Here is a 19,428-nt window from a genome sequence, read left to right on the forward strand (position 1 = left end):
GCATTGGAGAAGGAAATGGAAACCCACTCCAGTGTTCTTGCCTGGAGAACCCCAGGGATGGGGGAGCCTGGTGGGCTGCCATCTATGGGGTCGCACAGAGTCGGACACGACTGAAGCGACTTAGCAGCAGCAGCAGCAGCAGATCCTCTGAGGTGACCCAGGATTATAACTCAGAAGCAACCACATGATCCTGTCGGCTAATGTAAGATTGGTTGTCAGCTGAAACTATAATTTCTTCACATGATATGATGCCAAGCTTGATCTTAACAGCAAAGAGCCTAGGAACCACCTGTGATTAATTTAAATAATCTGCTTTCTCTCCAGTATATTAAATATTGTCTGACATGCAGAGTAAATTAGTTAACAACTTTATTTTATGCAACTGATGTTTCTCCAACATAAATGCAAGAATTTTTATTTATATTCCCAGTATCTTGGTTGAGTTAGTAAAACACAACAGATGGCAAGTCTCTTTACACAAAATAAATTTTACTCAATTTCAATTTAAAAAACTTTTTTGAGAACCAAATACATTTATTCAATAATTTATAAGGAAAACTAAATACAAAAGAATAGCCATAAACATTCTAGAGATGAAGAGTCTTGCATGTATGAGGAAGTAGGGGCAGGGGTGTTCTCCAAAGTATTAGCTGACACATACTATCAAGTTGCAACAGCTAAAACAATGCGGCACTGATACATGAACAGACAGATGTCGATTAAATAAACAAGAGAGTTCTGAAACAGAATTAAATACACACTGGAATTAAGTAATTCAATATATGACAAAGGTGACATTTTAAATTCCTACAGAAAAGACGGGCTGTTCAGTAAACTGTACTATGGCAAGTGGGTAGTGTACTAGACAAAAACTGAGTCACATCCCTATTTTACTCCTTACATCAAAATCAACTCCAGACAGACCAGAGATTTTGACATAGAGAGGAAACCATGAAGGAACTAAAAGAACATAGAGGAGAATACTTTTATAATCTCAAAGCAGAAAAGAGTGTTTAAGGTAGCATACAAAATCTATCAATAAAAGTCATACTCTGTGCTTCCACTGGTCAGGGAACTCGGATCCCACATTGCATAAGACATGGCCAAAAATAAATTAATTAACAAAATGACCCCCCAAAATCTAAAAGTCATAAAAGATTGATGAATTCAACTATATTCATTTTTTAATTGAAATGGCAAAAAAAAAAAAAAAAGCAAAAGCAAAATTAGAAGAGAAAACAATGAACTGGGAAAGATCATTATCAACTCATATTACAGACCAGTGGCTAATTTCTTTGATATGAAAAAAGCTTCTACAAATCAACAAGAAAAAAAAAATGCATAGAGACACTTCACAGTGAAGGAAATACAAATTACCCCATACATATGAAGTACTCTAGTCAGGAGGCACAGAATGTCTGGTGTCTCTCCTGCAGTGTTAACAGCCATTGATGATTATTGCCTGAATCCACTAATTGGTGAGGGACTGCAAAACAGTAATAATCTATCATGCCTCTAAAGAGGAATTTCACCTATCAACCATTTGGTGGACTTCCCTGGTGGTTAAGAATCCACCTTGCTATGCAGTGGACACCAATTCGATCCCTGGTGGTGCCACAAGGCAACAAACCAGCACACTGCAACTACTGAAGCCTGCCCACGCTACAGTCTGCACTTTGCAACAAGAGAAGCCACCGCGATGAGAAGTCCATGCACCACAACTAGAGAGGAGCCCCTGCTCTCTGCAACTAGAGCAGCGAAGACCCAGCACAGCCAAAAATAAACCAACAAATGTATTAAAAAAAAAAAAAACTATTTGGCTACCTCAAGGTTCAGTTTGTGAAGAAAAAGAAGGAGAATAGTTGGAGTCTTTCCTTTTAATTACCAGTTTTCAGGAGAATGAGCGGATACTCTCACATCCTCCCCAAAAAGTGAAATTTTATTCTGTTTAAAAATCATTATGAATTCTTGGATTTAAATATGTTTCAAGTATTTCATTCATGCTGGGAAAGATTGAAGGCAGGAGAAGAAGGGGATGACAGAGGACGAGATGGTTTGGTGGTACCACTGACTCAATGGACATGAGTTTGAGCAAGCTCTGGGAGATGGCGATGGACAGGGAAGCCTGGCGTGCTACATTCCACGGGGTCACAAAGAGTCTCTGAGCAACTAAACAACAAAAAGTACTTCAATCTGCTGTGATTACTGTTCTTATTGGAACTAAAACTGTTTCCTTCTTTGACTGGGGTTAACAGGAGACTGAAGGGGCAAAGATTTTCAAGTCAGTTTCAAGTTTTTCAGAAAAAATTCTATGATTTAAGTGGGAAAGTGAAGAACAGCAGGTATATTGTGCTAACATTTATGTGTATACATTCAAATAATATATATGGACATGCTTGTATATTCAAATTGGAAAGAATTATAAGAAACAGAACAGGGACTGCCTCTCGGGAGGGAAGGGGAGGCTGGAGGACGAGAACAGGAAACAGACTTTCTTTACACTGTTTAAGATTTTTTACTTTTGTATAAAGTGTTGACAACATGTATGTACTGCCTATTAAAAAATTATGATGAAATTGTCAACCAGGAAAAGAATAAAACCACAGCCTTGTGGCATGCCAGTGGAAAAGACTGTCCAGTCAATACTATTTGGATTTGACCATTTGTGCAGCTGCAAATCTAGTTACAAGGGTTCCCACCAGGACTGAGTCTGTGCACAGCTATCCGAGAGCCTGTGATTTACCAGAGTCATTCATCTGTTTAAGAGTTTTGTGCTATCTCAAGTTTGGATTGGAGACAAAATATGAAAGCCAGACATCCTAGCATTGAAACTTTACACCTCCATGCTTATCCTCTCTGCTCTCAATAAACTGTGTGTGTGTATGTACAGACATACATCAGAGTTATTGCAGGTGTGATTCCAGATTACCACAATAAAGCAAATATCATGATAAAGCAAGTCACATAATTTTTCTGCTTGCCAAGGGCAAATAAATTATATTTACACTATACTGTCCCATCACTTCATGGGAAATAGATGGGGAAACAGGGGAAACAGTGTCAGACTTTATTTTGGGGGGCTCCAAAATCACTGCAGATGGTGACTGCAGCCATGAAATTAAAAGACACTTGCTCCTTGGAAGAAAAGTTATGACCAACCTAGACAGTATATTGAAAAGCAGAGACATTACTTTGCCAACAAAAGTCCATCTAGTCAAGGCTATGGTTTTTCCTGTGGTCATGTTTGGATGTGAGAGTTGGACTGTGAAGAAGGCTGAGCGCCGAAGAATTGATGCTTTTGAACTGTGGTGTTGGAGAAGACTCTTGAGAGTCCCCTGGACTGCAAGGAGATCCAACCAGTCCATTCTGAAGGAGATCAGCCCTGGGATTTCTTTGGAAGGAATGATGCTAAAGCTGAAACTCCAGTACTTTGGCCACCTCATATGAAGAGTTGACTCATTGGAAAAGACTCTGATGCTGGGAAGGATTGGGGGCAGGAGGAGAAGGGGACAACAGAGGATGAGATGGCTGGATGGCATCACTGACTCGATGGACGTGAGTCTGAGTGAACTCCGGGAGTTGGTGATGGACGGGGAGGCCTGGCATGCTGCGATTCATGGGGTCGCAAAGAGTTGGACACAACTGAGCGACTGAACTGAACTGATACTTTATGAAGTGTACAACAGTATTATGTCTTAAAATATAATGTACACTTTATTGCTAAAATGCTAACCATCAACTCTTTTGCTGGTAGAGGGTTTGAAATGTTGTAAGAATTATCAAAATATGACAGAGACACAAAGTGAGCATATGCTGTTGGAAAAACGGTGCCACAGATTTGCTTGAGGCAACGTTGCCACAAACCTTCAATTTGCTTAAAAAAAATTTTTTTTTTCGTTATCTGTGAAGTACAATGGGCTTCCCTGGTGGCTCAGTGGTAAAGAATCCACCTGCCAAGTAGGAGATGCAGGAGACATGGGTTCCATCCCTCAGTCAGGAGGATCCCCTAGAGAAGGAAATGGCAGCCCGTTTCTACTATTCTTGCCTGGGAAATCCCATAGACAGAGCCCGGCAGGCTACTGTCCATGGGGTCACACAGATTCGGACACAACTTGGCAACTAAACAACAAATGAAGCATAATAAAGCAAAGAGTGATAAGATAAGGTGTGCCTGTATATATATACATGTTCTTAGAACATAAGGGCTTGAAATTTCAGAATTAAATCCACCCCATTGCAGCTTACAGTCAGGAGAAACCAAATTTCAGACAATTCAGTTACTGCCCCATGGTCACCCTGGTAAAACAGTGACAGAGCACGATCCTTGAGCCACGACTTCATGTAGAGAGAAAAACTGGATTGTCAAAGACGAGGAGTTAGAATTTCACCACCCCTTAGAGAAATGCTGTATGTTACTTTTAAGCTCTATTCAATATAGCCAGTATTCTCTCTTAATCCTAATTATTTGATGTACACAACTTATCTGTCCCAAAGGATGGTATCCTTCTTGAGAATGAGGGAAAATTTGTTTCCTTTGTTTTTTTGCTACTTTTACCCTCTACCTCCTATGTCCTTGCCTCCATCCCTCTGCTCACCTCAGCCCCGCTTCTTTACAGGCTCTTCCTACTGCTTCAGCCCAGATGGGTCCCTCTGCAGAGCCCACAGTACCTGTGGTCTCAGCTACTCAACCACACAGTCCCTGTGATATCTACTGTGTTAGCACTTGGCAGACTGTGTCTTTTCAGCTTCTTTCCCTGAAACAGACTATAGAGCAGAGGCTTATTTTATATTTCTTTATACTGTCATAGCACTTAGTAAAATGGCATTTGATAAATATTCATTGAACAAATACTTATTTAATAGGCATAATAATCTAGCAAAAGATATCTGAAATAAATGTGCCTCACATTTGGATAACACTATCATTGCAAAGCAGGTTCTTTTTAAAATTTTGAAATTTGGGAATAACTGCAAATTTATAGAAAAGTTACAAACACAGTACAAAGATAGCATGCCCTTCATCCATGCTATATAATATTACTACCTTGATTAACTATGGCACATTTGCCGAAGCTAAAAAAAAAAAATAATAACATTAGTACATTACTATTAATTAAATCCCAGACTTTATCTGGGTATCACCAGCTTTTCCACTAATGTCCTTTTACTATTTCAAGATCTAATACAGGATCCCACACTGCTTTTCACAAGTTCACTCTCATAAGCTCAATTTTCTTCCTAACAGTCCCATAAGAAAAGTGGTATTATCCCCATTTCACTGAAGGTAAAATAGAGGTTCCCAGAAGTACCATTTAGAGAGGTGGCAAGCAACTAGCAGAATCAGCACTCAAATCCAGAAGACCACTAAACAAACACAATGGAAGGGTTTGGGGGAAAGAGAAACAGAGATGGCTTAGATGGCTCTCACATATGGGAAGAAAAGCTGGGTACCGAGATGAGAGGGTAAATGGGGTAAGGAGGCAAAATGCCTGATTTCTGCAACTGTGGGTATTTCACAAAGTTCCCTCTGTGATGCTGGTTAAACACTGTGACTTTATGAATCAGATATTCATTGAGGGCTCAGACATACTCTAGTCACAGTTAGCCAAAAAGAGATCAGGAATTGGAAATTCCTCTGCTTAATCCTAGACACGCTGCCAGCTCACTGTGTGTTCCAAGATCTTTAGGTGTGTGTGTGGCGCAGCACAGACTCTCACTGTACACACACGTCTTTTCAGCCCCCTCACTCGGGTGTGGAAAAGGCGCCTGCCAACAATGGAAGCTTTTTAAACGGAAGACCAGCTCATAACATATGACACAAGGTAAAGCAGTCAGTATGTCTCACCCGTGAAACCCAAGCAACGCCTTCCAATGCAATGGATCAACCCAGCTCTTCATGAGACCAACCAAAACTAGAAAAACAGTTCATAACTAGCATGACATGGTGGTGGGTGAGGATTATATAAAGAAAAGCAATTAAATTAGATGGAAAAAAGGAAAACTTGAAAATGGATAAAGTCATACTATGTCACCTGATGGGAATGTTCCATCTTTCCTTGGTCAATACATAGATTCAGACAATTTCCATTTACCTTCCACCAATTTTTTAAAGGCTTCTCTGGCAGGCTACAGTCCCCATGGGGACTGCAAAAGAATCGGACATGACTGAGCGAGTTACACTTTCATTTTTTTTCAAGTTCCTAAGCATTCAAAGTCTGAAATTTGTTTTGAAAATAAGCTACCAAAGCATATCATGGAGAACAAGCAGTAAGATGGGACTAGCCTTTCCAGGCATTAAAAAAACATGTCGATACTCGAAATCACACAAGATTGGTTTAAGACCAGAAATAAACAGGATAAGTAAAGAGTCCAGAAATGAATACTCACTGCATATAAGAATATAAGAAAGTAAGAATATAAGAATATAGTAAGTGATAAACACAAAGCATCACCACAATTTAAAAAAAAAGCAACTAATGTTCATGGGATAATAGGATCTCACTACAGGGAAAAATTAATTGAAGCTCAGCCTTCATGATACATATAATATGAATGTATACATACATATGCATATACAGATATGCCACTATAATTTCTGGTGGGATAGTTTAGCATGAAAAAAAAAAGTAAAACAGAAGAAAATATTTATTCCATCTAGAGACAAGAGAGAATCTTTCTTTTCACTATGGAAGCAAAAGTTGAAATTACAAACAGTTTTAAAAAAAATGCTCAGGCACAATTTTTTTCAGTTAACTACTTTTCTAGAAAAACCACAGAAAATGAGATAAAAGGCAAAACAAAAATATAATAAAAACTTAATAAAAATAACCAGTAAAACTTGTGTACCTAGATATTTTACACACATTAGGATGACTAAGTATTAAAAAGAAAAAAACAAGTGTTCACAAAGATGTGGGAAAATTGGAACCTTCATCCACTGCCCGTGGGAAAAGAGTGCAGCTGCTGTGGAAAACAGTTTGCAGGTTCCTCAAAAGCTAAACACAGAATTACCATGTGAGCCATCAACCCTCCTCCAAGGTGTACAGCCAAAGAACCAGAGCACAGACTCAGACAGAGACTCAGGCATCCACAGTCACCACAGCAGCAGCACAATAGCCAGAGGAGGACACAACCCAAATGTCTATCAGCAGATGAACGGATGCATTAGATGTGGTAAACACACACGATGGAATATTATTTAGCCTGGAAAAGGCACGAAACCCTGACACTTGTTACAACATGGGTTAATCTTGAAAACATTATACAGGGGAAATAAGCCAGAGTCAAAAGGACAAATGATTCCACGTAAAACATGAAGTACCTAGAATAAGCAAATTCATAGAGACATAAAGTAGAACACAGAGGACTCTCTGGTGGTCCAGTGGTTAAGAATCCACCTGCGTTGGCAGGTGGGTTCAGTCCTTGGTCTGGGAAGATTCCACATGCTGAGGGGCAGCTAAGCCCATGCGCTGCAACTACTGAAGCCCGCACACTCAGAGCCTGCGCTCTACAACAACACACACCACAGCTAGAGCAGACCCTACTCACAACAACTAGAGAATCCCGTGCAGAGCAACAAAGGCCCAGGGCAGTCCTAAATAAATAAGCAAAAACAATGTAGGACAGAGGTTTCCAGGGGATAGGGTGGGGGAACAGAAGGAAGGGAGAATGCTTTTGGGTGAAGGGTACAGAGTTTCAGTTTGGGATGATGAAAAGTTCTGGGAAAGGACAGTGATGAAGCTGCACAACACTGGGAATGCACTCAATGCCACTAAATTATTTACTTAACAATGGCTTAAATGGTTAAGTTTTATGTTATGTGTGTTTTACCACAATTTTACTAAAACGACTATATAAATCTCTAAAGTTAACCTCTATAACTCCACAAGTCAAATAACTGAACACTATCAAAGAAGTCACATAAGAGAAATGCAACTGATAACTGTAGAAACACGATAAGCTTAAACGGGATGAGGTGGGATTCTATACCTGTTAGCAAAATGACAAACTAGTATTTACAAGGTCAAGGAAAAAATAAGCTTCATATGCCACAAAGAAAATTTTACAATGCCTTGGCATATATGATTATTATAACACCAGATTTAGGCAATCTCGTAACACACTTTAGATTTTTAAAAGTTCATATCCTTTGACTCAGGGCTTCCCTTGTAGCTCAGTCGGTAAAAAAATCTGCCTGCAGTGCAGGAAACCGGGGTTCGATCCCTGGGTTGGGAAGATCCCCTGCAGAAGGAAATGGCAACCCACTCCAGTGTCCTTGCCTGGAAAATCATGGACAGAGGAGCCTGGAGGGCTGCAGTCCATGGGGTTGCAAAGAGTCAGGCACAACTGAGCGACTAACACTACTTACTTATCCTTTGACTCAAGACCTTCATTCCAGAAGAAACCAAGTTGTGTGTAAAGATGTTTACATCAGGATTTAGTTTTATGTAAGAGAAATGCACGGGGACTGAGAAATGGTTATATGAGTTATGGCATATTAACTGATAAACAGTATGAAACCACTAAAAAAAGGTAAACAGAAAGACCATGAAATATGGACATGTGTATCAAAAATAATGACATGAGGACCTCCCTGGAGGTTAAGACTTTGCCTTCCAATGCGAAGGTGAGAGTGAAGGGATACGGGTTCAATCCCTGGTCAGGGTGCTAAGATCCCACATGCCTCTCGGCCAAAAAACCAAAACATGAAACAGAAGCAACAGTGTAACAAATTCAGTAAAGACTTTAAAAAAAGTCCACAACAAAAACATCTTTAAAAAAAATAATGAAATGCAGAAAAGAACGTCTATCCATGCTACATAATTATAACCATATGAAATTATTTGCCAGACTAACATCAAGAGCCTACTATGTACTGGTACTGTGCGAGACATGCTATATGTCTTACATAGTTTATTCCTTATAACAAGCCTAGGAGATATAAACTCTTGTCCTGATTTTATTAATTAGAAAACTAAGGGCCATCAAGTCCCCGGGCTTTATACACATGCTGCACATGGGGATGTAGAATCTAACCACAGCCTGTGTGACTCCCGACCTTATATGCATGGAAATCACATTTAAGGGAGAATTGAGTGAGAGATGTAATTTTTTGAGGGGGATAAAGTTTTCAATAAAAAAAATTAGAAAGTAAATCATTGCACACAAGTCTCAATAAAGTGCCATGGCATTATCCTAGACCCTGATTCCACCACTTCTAAAACCTTAGAAATATTATATTTATACAGACAGGCTGCCATTCACCTTCTTTTTATAAAAAATGAATACTTTATAGTTGTGACAACATGAAAAAACCACCTGGAACTCGGCTCCCTTTTTGCCCCAGATGTCTTTTTCATGTACAGCTGCAGAGCACAGCCAAAAACAGGCTTGCTAAATAAATCTTGTGGGTCCCTGGAAACCTTCCCTGGAGGCACGGCTCACTACCACCACCATTTTGGAACTGGTCCTCACAGTTCGAACAGAGACATATTGAGGGATGGAGGTGTCCTCAGTCAGAGCCACAACCCCCTTGTTGTTTTGTGCTGCCAAAGAGAGGGGGCTCCTGTCTGCTCCCCAAAGGAAAACTGAGATCTTTCTGTACCCTTTGGATAGACATTAAAAAGCCCACCAGATCCAGGCTGGCTGTGAGGCATGGTGAACCATCTTCAGAGCAGAAAAGAGAGAGACGAGACAGGGGACAAGGCCTTGGTATTTGAACAGGCAGAAATCCCTAACGTGCAACGACTATCCTTCACAGACGGGTTTGGGAGCGGTTTGGACATTCAGACACAGCACCATAAAACATCTCTAAGGCAGTTTGGGGTTACAGATACTTGGCTTTCAGAAGACGTGGCTGGCACCTGCCTCGTCTGCTGAAATACATAATGTTCCTGGAGATAAGGACAATACGCGAAGGTACTTAAAAATAAGCCAAGGGGAAACACAGACCTGTTTAAACGTCCAAGGAGACTGACTCAAAGATCGTAACCATAGAAACGTAATTTACCCATAGCTGGATTGTTTTTTTTTTAATGTGGAGTTTTTTTTTTTTTTTAAGTCTTTATGGAATTTGGTACATTATTGCTTCTGTTTAATGGCTTGCTTTTCTGGCCACAAAGCATAGGAGATCTTAGCTCCCCTACCAGGGATTGAGAACACCCTGTAGGGTGCCCATAGTAGGGACCTACTCCTACCCATAGTAGGGAATTGTCTTTATAAGACAAGCAGAGATGGCTGAGGGAGACCAGCATCACAAGAATGGAGGCCCCTGGAAGGACACAGAGGCTGATATCATGGCTGTGGCATCGAGGTCACAACTGATTCCAAAAGCCAGTTCCCTGCCCATTTGTGAACACCTGCCCTCTTCTAAGGGTGACTTGCTTTTCTGAGAAGCATGTTTACTGGCACCCTTGGTGCTCACCTGGTTTTCTCCGGCATGGCCCATGGCCACCACCTTGCCGTCTCCACCACACAGATGGGAAGCCAGGCCACCCTTGGCTTCTGTGACTGGCAATGCCAGTGCCTGGACATGGTGGCTGGCACAGGAGCGCCAGGTGGGTCGAGATAGCAGCCCAGCCACTCACCTCCAGTGCTTCCTCATCCTCAAGGCTCAGGGCCAGCTGGCCAACTCAGTTCCTGCAGGCAGGTCCCAAACTCCAGAGAGAAAGTCAGGCCACCTCACAGACAGTGACTCTCACAGGACCCAGGCCACTCTGTCCTGCAGTCATCCACAGACAACATCATGGCCGACACCCTAAGCTATCACAGTGGCTCTGGAGCCCTCAGATGGTGCTGCCAGAGAACTGAAAGTCCTTAGAAGGTAGTCCCAAACAATGCCTCCTGCTCAATAAGTTTGTTACAGAAAGGACAGTAACAACACCAGGCTAACGCTTGCATGGAGAAGCTATGCTGCTATGTTCAATCCAATGACACTTAATTTTTAATCTAATACTTCCAGTAAATAAAGGAAATATTAAATAGTGATCTTGCTAAATAAAGATTAGAAATTAAATATTGTGTTGTAAACATAAGAATAAAATAATTTTGTAATTATTAAAAAGAAGAAGCTATGCTGCTCCAAATTTCCTGTCCTTGCCACACTTCTGCTACTACAAGCATCTTCAAAATTATTTGTGTCACTTTCTGATCTAAACACCTGCATCCCCCCACCTACAGTTTAACAAAGCAAATGGCCCAACTGCCCCAAATTAAGACAAACCACCAAATGACCAGAAATCACAAAAGATTTGACAATCCTCCAGATGTTTAGAAGAATAAACTTTTGGGGGATGGCTCTTCCCTTCTAAATTCAGCACTGTCCCGATGAGATGGAAGGAAAGCGGCACAAAAATGGATTTCTTTTGAAACAGGTCCTTCTCTTCCCACTTATGAGGAAGCAGGATCAAGTGCAGAGAAGTTCGGTGTGGATGTGGAAGGACTCCCCTCTCTCACATGGGACAAATCCTCTCAATGGAACAGCCACAGGAGGGCCCCTGGTGGCACCAGGGCTTTGCCCCAGTTCAGCATCCCAACCCACTCAACAGCACCACCATCTTCTCTAAACCAGCTCTTAACAATAATACTTAGCCTTCTTTCTCCTTAGTCTGATCATTTCCATAAATTAGTGAAATGGAAAAAAAAAAGTATCACTTAAAAAAGATATCTCCACTCAAGAAATCCAAGGTTGATAAGAAATGAATTAAAAATTAATGCTTTTTATTTCTGTGCCAAGGAAGGTTTGAGAAGAGTGCAGCCATGTGGAGAATGACCTTGGCTGTACAGACTATGCCAGAGAGAAAAGAAGATGGGTCATGGAAAGAATGATGAATTCAAATGCCATCTTAGTTTGGGAGTCTTCTCTCACCCACCCGGCATTCTGACACGGCAGGCAGAGCCCCGGCTCCACGTGAGCACAGCTTTAGTCTGGGCTGGTGCTCTGCGCTGTCACTCACCTGTGCCATTGGCCAAACCACTGTGGCTCGGGTTCTTGACGGGCTGGTGGTGCCGGCTGCTAGTACCGGGGCTCTGCTCTCCGGCTGCTGTGGCTGGTCTGGCTGAACCACTTGAATGTCTGTGCGTCCTGCAGGTTCAAAATATAAAACAGACAGACATAAGTTACCATGAAGAAGAGTGAGCTGTGACCCCACCTAAGTCACCGTATTCCCTCTCTCACTATTTATGGGAAATAAGCCCTGTAATAGTCCTTCTGGTCTTTGACTCGACAGAAGCTGGCCCCAAACAGAAAAACCCAGGTAAGCTTCCTTCTTGGTAAAAAGTACAGAAGGTAACTTTGGGTAAATTTTTCCACTTGAAGTAAACAAATCCAGAGTGAATTGCCCCTGCATCTGAAATAACTGGGAAAATATCCTGTGACCATCACATTATTTTTATTGGGCTTGACTGTAGGAAGTAAACAAGAAAATCACTGGATGGGCTACAGACAACATATTTTTCCCATTAGCCAAAAAAGCAGCCCCAAACTTACCCAAATCCATTTGCTCTATAGCTAGAAACACGCCTGCCTTGGGAATAAATGTTAAGGGCATTAGACAACTTCAACCAACGTGCATGTTGCCATGTTTTACCTACAAAAGGTGACTCAACAGTAACTATGTAAGTAAATGAGGAACAATGCAGAGAGGGATCTGTACAGGGAAAGTGGTGAAATTCAGCAACAGAGACCGTCTGACATCTTCAGAGAACGCAAGGCAACAGACAGTATGTGTTTCCACAGTCTTGGCACAGCTTGACTTCCTTCACTCAGTGAAAATGACTGAGCTTCCCTGCCCTTGGGTTTCCATTTTGTCAAAGGGAGATTATTCTACTACTCCATCACTACATACAACTTTTCAACAGTGAGAGGATTTCTATACTACCCAGGGAAGAAAAGACCACCCCTGTCCAGGCAGAGAGAGGTCCAGGAACAATTTATAACCACAGGATGAGGGGCAGTGAGAATACCACCTACAATAAGTGTGGAAGCAAGGACAATGCTGAAGCTGAAGCTCCAATACATTGGCCATCTGATGGAAGAACTGATTCATTGGAAAAGGCCCTGATGCTGGGAAAGACTGAAGGCAGGAGAAGGGGACAACAGAGAATGAGACAGTTGGATGGCATCACTGACTCTATGGACGAGTTTGAGCAGGCTCCAGGAGTTGATGATGGACAGGGAAGCCTGGCATGCTGTAGTTCACGGGGTTGCAAATAGTCGGAAACAACTGAATGACTGAACTGAACTGAAGGACGAAGGAAGTATTTAATATGCACTGGGCTAGAATACTGGAGAAGGAAATGGCACCCCACTCCAGTACTCTTGCCTGGAAAATCCCATGGATGGAGGAGCCTGGTAGGCTGCAGCCCATGGGGTCGCACAGAGTTGGACACGACTGAGCGACTTCACTTTCACTTTTCACTTTCATGCATTGGAGGAGGAAATGGAACCCACTCCAGTGTTCTTGCCTGGAGAATCCCCGGGACAGGGGAGCCTGGTGGGCTGCCATCTATGGGGTCACACAGAGTCGGACACGACTGAAGCAACTTAGCAGGGCTAGAATATCAGGTTCCAGGAACCTGCAGTGTGTTGTGCATTTTGCACATATTATCTCATTTAACATGGCAACCCTAGAGGTCGCCGACTATTATTATATCCATTTTACAAGTGAGAAAACAGACACTGAGAAAGTGAGCAATGGAGCAGAGATTTGAATCTAGGTACTCTAAGATCAAGAGTCCACGCTGGGAGGACTGGGGTGGGGGTGGGGGGAAGCCTGGACTTACGTTGAATCCCTTTCGGGCTATTCATGGGTCACTCAGCCAATGGTGAGATGAAGACCTTGAGCAGAAAGCTCCCCCATGGGAAGGCTCCACACCCGCCAGAACACCTTTGCTGGTGAGACATTCTGGTCCAGGATGTTGGGGAAAATCTTGCAGCACAACAAACTCAGAGATTCCCAGGGGAAGGAAGCGGCCCCATGACTACCTTCTCCAACACAGTGGGTACACACCCAAATGTTTACAGTGACTATCTTTGGATGCTGGGACTATGGATGGTTCCTTTTGTGCTTTCCTAGGTTTTTCTGATTTTCTTCATTAAACTTGCCTCCTTTTGAGGGAGGAAGAAACACAATTATTTAAAAAGAAAAAGTTTTTCTTAGGCCAAAACTACAAAAAAAGAAGAAGAAGAAGAAAAAAGCAACCTAGCAAACCCTGGAGTCCTTGGTACCTAAGACTGCGTGGCAGTTAAAAATGGACAGGAGAGCACAACTGAGCTATGGAAATAAAGATTTAATTTGGACTGTTTCTCCATCTTATTTTTCCCTGAGCTAATTTTATAAATCAAAGCTGTCAACCACACCTCAGTCAAGAAAAATATTTCAGAGTCCCCACTCCATGGGAAGGAATATTAGCATTGAGCATTTTACCACAAGTCCTCATCGAAAGCAAGAGTGCAGACTAGTTCCAGAGAGGAAGATGGTCGTTAGCTGCTGGTGAATGTGTGTGTATGTGTTGAGGGCTGAGAGCTTGAGAGAAATCAAATTGGTTAATAGAAGGTTTATTTCAGCCAAGAATCCCCTTAAAAGGACAAAAGGAAAAAGCCTCTGTGATTGGGTGCTCAGGGCCCACAGCAGAGGGCTGGACCCTCCAGGCAGGGCAGGCCACGTGGGGCAGCCCAGAAAACGAGACACAGGCTCTGACAGGCCTGTGACTCCTTCCAGCCCCCTGGGCTCCTTGACTCTGCAAGGCGGCTGGGCATCACAACAGGGTGGGTCCTGTTACTCTCCTGGCCCCTCCCTCCCTTCCCCGAAAGGGCGTGTGGTCAGAGTTGAGAGAACATTTTCAGAAAGGTTCAGCCACTAATGACAGCAGCACAGCCAGAATGACAGGCTGGAGCGGCGCTGGGGTCAGCCCAGAACCAGGGGCAGCTGGGACTGCTTTGCGTGAACTGCCGCCTCCCTGCCCAAGGCCCATGGCCACCTCGCTACCCGCTCACCACACACACACACACACACACACTCACACACACACACACAGACACACACATACACGGCTACCCCACTACCTGCCCAACTTACACACACAAACACGCATACACACAGACACACAGACACACACGGCCAGCCCACTACCTGACCACCATACATACACGCACGCATACACATAGACACACACACACACACCCTTCCCCCAAACATACATCCTTATACACACATACACACTTCCCCCAGATTCTTCCCTTGCCTTAAATCTGAAGCGTCTACTTTTCCCCTCTTGAATTATCTTTAAAACAAGACTCTTAGAAAGAACAGAAGGCCTGAACATTTGAGGGAACTCTTCTTCAGCAGTTGCTTCTTTGCGAGGACCCAGTTCAGTTCAGTTGCTCAGTCGGGTCTGACTCTGTGACCGCATGGACTGCAGCACGCCAGACTTCCCTGTCCATCATCAACTCCCGGAGCCTGCTCAAACTCATGAGAAGACTCACTCAACCCTTAAAAGATGGGACTGTGTCATGATTAAAAAGCTGGCCCAAATGCTGAAACCACGCACCGTAAGCCAAAATAGTACCAGGACGCAAGTGGGGTGATGGGTGGAGATGAGCTGGGCTCCACCACAGGCAGCCTGGCTTCGGCTCTGCCAATGACTTCAACCTTGGCCTGATCCCTCTGCCATTTTGGGGGCAGGAGGGAACAGCTATGCAGACCCTGGGGTAGTCAAAAGGTGGCGGAACAACAAAACTCCACAAATGGTTTTGAGTCCTCTAGTTACCGAGATTCAGCTCTCACTAGAGTATATGTGCTTTCTCAGAATGCTGGTGTGAACTTACCTAAGTTTGTCTCTCAGGTCAGAAACTAAGGCCTCCCTAAGGAATACCAGTCAAGGTCCGGGTCCTGGGATTATCTCCCCATGTTCCAGAAAACGATCTGATGCAAGTGAGGCCCCCAGGAGGGGGTTCTTGGCTGTCCCTTGCCATTCAAGCTTTGACATTCAGTGTTGGCCTCGGTCCTCAGCTAACCCTGAGAGCCACAGCCTCAAATGCTGTGAGACATTTGGCACTATCCTTCATGAAAGCCAGTAACTTGAACTCAATCATTATTTTCTGACCTATTAGGCCGTGTTCTAGACCTAGCAACAAAATAAAAAGTTCCTGACCTCAAGGATCTACGTTAGGGGAAATGCAGTGATCGATAATTCTGCTCAGACACAAATTTGCATCACTCCCTATGAAGCAGGTGTGTGGGAGTCACTGGCTAGTGAGTGAGCCTGAAGGTAACTTAGCTCTATCACCCAGTGCAGCTTTGTTGATCATCCTCACATATGCAATAGCTTATGTGGAGCATAAACAAAACTTCGTTTAAAAAAAAAAAAAAGCAGCCTTACTATCGGTAATGTAAGTTAAAACAAAATGAAGAGTCAAAAGAAGTAACAGCTCACAAGATAGAAAAAGAAAAGTTTCTGCTAAATTAAAAAATGAAATTCAAAATTTGGTGGTGGCTCAGAACTTGGGATTGGTAACTCTATCATATCCCTTATGAGGAAATGGATTTAAAAAGCACGTCATTAAAATTCAAAACTTCTGCCCTTTCAAAAACACTATCAGGAAAATGAAAAGCCAATCCCTAAACTGGGAAAAATTATTTGTAAAATATGTATCTGATAAAGGATTTCTATCGAGAATATATAAGGAAAAACTTTCAAAACTCAATAATAAAAAGAATAAATCAATAAAACTAACCGAAAAGTTTTAAAAGAGAAGATCTACAAACAGCAAATAAACAAATGAGAAACACTCGACATCAAGTCATTAGGAAAATGCAAATTAAAACTACAGTGAGATACCATCATACAACTATACGAATAGACAAAGTAAAAACAAAACAAAAAAGCCTGACAGTAAACAGTGTTAGTAAGAACACAAAGCACCCAGGTCTCTCAAACACCGCTGAAGGGAATGCAATGTGGTACTATCATTTTGCAAAAAAGCTTGGTGGTTTCTTATAAACATGCACTTAGTGTACCAACCAGCAATCCTACGCCTAGGTATTTATACAAGAGAAAAGAAAACATGTTTATACAAAACTTGTAGGCAAACTATTTTGGGTGACTATTCATAATTTGCAAAACCATAAACAACCCAAATCCGTGAATGAACAGACCGAATGTGGTACATCCACACAGTGAAACACTACTCAGCAAACAAAAGGAATGAACTACTGATGATGAAACAACATGGATGAATCACAAATGAATTATGCGAAGCAGAAGGAGACAGACACAGAAGGCTACAGAGTGTATCGTTCCATTTTTATGACATTTAAGAAAAGGTAAAACTGCAGGGACAGGAAACAGTATCTGCCAGTAGCTGGAGAAAGAGGTAGAGGCTGACTGCAAAGGGGCAAGAGGGAACTTTGGGGGTAAATGAAACATTCTGTATCTTGACTTTTGGTGGTGGTTACCAGACCATATGGGCTTCCAGGTGGTACAGTGGTAAAGAATCCACCTGCCAATGCAGGAGATGGTTTCGATCCCTGGGTGAGGAAGATCTCCTGGAGAAGGAAATGGCAACCCTCTCCAGTATTCAGGCCTGAAAATTCCATGGAGAGAGGAGCCTAGAGGGCTACCGCGCATGGGGTAAAGAAGAGTTTCAGGCACAGCTGAGTGACTGAGGACACACCAGACTCTTACTTCCGTCAAAACCCACAGAACTGTACACTGCATAGGGTTTATGTTACTGTATGCAAATTATATCTCCACAGACCTATCTTCATTTTATTTATTTTTTTTAAATTTATTTTTTATTTTACTTTACAATTCTGTATTGGTTTTGCCATACATTGACATGAATCCACCACGGGTGTACATGCGTTCCCAAACATGAACCCCCCTCCCACCCCACTCCCCACAACATCTCTCTGGGTCATCCCCGTGTACCGGCCCCACGCGTGCTGTATCCCGCCTCGGACATAGACTGGCAATTCGATTCTTACATGATATTATAAGCAATCTGTGTGTTTCAGTCACTGCAAAAACAACTCATCACATGAGAAAAATTTTTTAAGTAATCAAAAAGTTTTAAAAGAAAACTGAAGTATGGTATGAGGATATGTGTGTGTTAGTCACTTAGTCGCGTTCGACTCTTTGTGACCCCATGGACTGTAGCCCGCCAGGCTCCTGTGTCCATGGGGTTTTCTGTGCAGGAATACTGGAGTGAGCTGTCATGTCATTTCCTTCTCTAGGGGATCTGCCCCCGCAAAAAACACCCAGAAAACAAGAACCGTGAAGGGACTATGATTCAGGCAATACTCAGAACTCTACAAACACTCTGTATTAATAGATACAGGGATTCTTCAATGCCCGAGGACACATCTCTTGCAAATGTCAAGAATTCGTGGCTGACCGGATACTGGGTGCCAAGCATATTTTTCTATCTTGGTAAAAGAGGCCCAGAATATAAAGGGAAGTTCTTTGACCTCAGAATTCAAGCCCATTAGAGCTCAGCAAAAGAGAAGTTTCTGGGCAGAACAACTGATAGTGGGGTTTTTCCTCCCTTTAAATTTATTAAAGGAAAAAAAACAGACACAGAAGTTAAAATTGCCTAAATAACTTAAAACTGTTCTCACATCCCAATCCAGGGAATTGGTTTTTGCCTAGATGACTAGAAGCAAGAGAGTGGCCGTCCTGCCCCTCTTCCAAGTCCTCTTAACTGGGCATTGTCTTTTAATAGCAGCATGGAAACAAAATGAGTGAGGCTGGGCCTGTTTCCAGTAAAAGAATCAGGAAAAAAAAAACAGTCACTTAAAATAGAATCATGGAGGGAAAAATGGGAAGCAGTGATGGGAAAAGAAATGGTTTCCATCATTCGGAGAGGCGTCACTAAGCAAACCTGCTCCCACCTACATGCAGCCTCCTCAATTCTTCCTGTTCATTCAAATGTGGACAAGCGGCGGGGGGAATGGGAGGGGGTAAAAGGGGGAGGTGAAAAGGGAAAGGCGCAATTAAGAGTTAAAAATGGGACCACTGGAATCATTCTGAGCGTAATTTACGGCTCCATTCCACACCCTACCTCTGGCTGCCAGCCTCAGAAATGACAGGAAAGGTAAAAATAAAACAACTGCCAAGTCCATTCCATTCTACATGACAGAAAGACAAGTGATTTACTTCTGCACAATCTGGAGAACAGAGAAACATTCTCAACGGTGGCAGCTTTCTGAGACTGAAAAATTCACTTTAAGAGAGACTATATACTACATTTTGACTCATCTCATTCCAGGTTTTATGTTGGGCTTCTAGCGGAAGCGGTCAGTGTCTCATTCCACCCCACCCCAACTTGGGGCAGCAGGGAATGACCTGGGGTTCCCTGAACACAGAAGCCCCTCACTTATTTGTCCCATGTCCTGAGATGGTACAAGGGCACAGGACGCTCCAGCA

General features: G+C 42.6%; 1 protein-coding gene across 2 annotated transcripts in view; it reads right to left on the minus strand.

Annotated features, from left to right (window-relative positions):
• The window catches only part of WWP2 (WW domain containing E3 ubiquitin protein ligase 2), a 148,093-nt gene that overhangs the window by 49,398 nt on the left and 79,267 nt on the right, over positions 1 to 19,428 (minus strand). The window contains exon 7 of one of the 2 annotated variants that reach the window (XM_040253215.1): positions 11,955 to 12,082. In XM_040253215.1, the coding sequence (XP_040109149.1) occupies positions 11,955 to 12,082 (128 nt within the window). Of the gene's footprint in view, positions 1 to 9,631; positions 9,717 to 11,954; positions 12,083 to 19,428 lie in introns of those variants that run through there. The other variant, XM_040253216.1, reaches the window with a different exon arrangement.

The sequence above is a fragment of the Oryx dammah genome, unplaced genomic scaffold, assembly GCF_014754425.2.
Source record: "Oryx dammah isolate SB20612 unplaced genomic scaffold, SCBI_Odam_1.1 HiC_scaffold_13, whole genome shotgun sequence".
NCBI lineage: Eukaryota > Metazoa > Chordata > Mammalia > Artiodactyla > Bovidae > Oryx > Oryx dammah.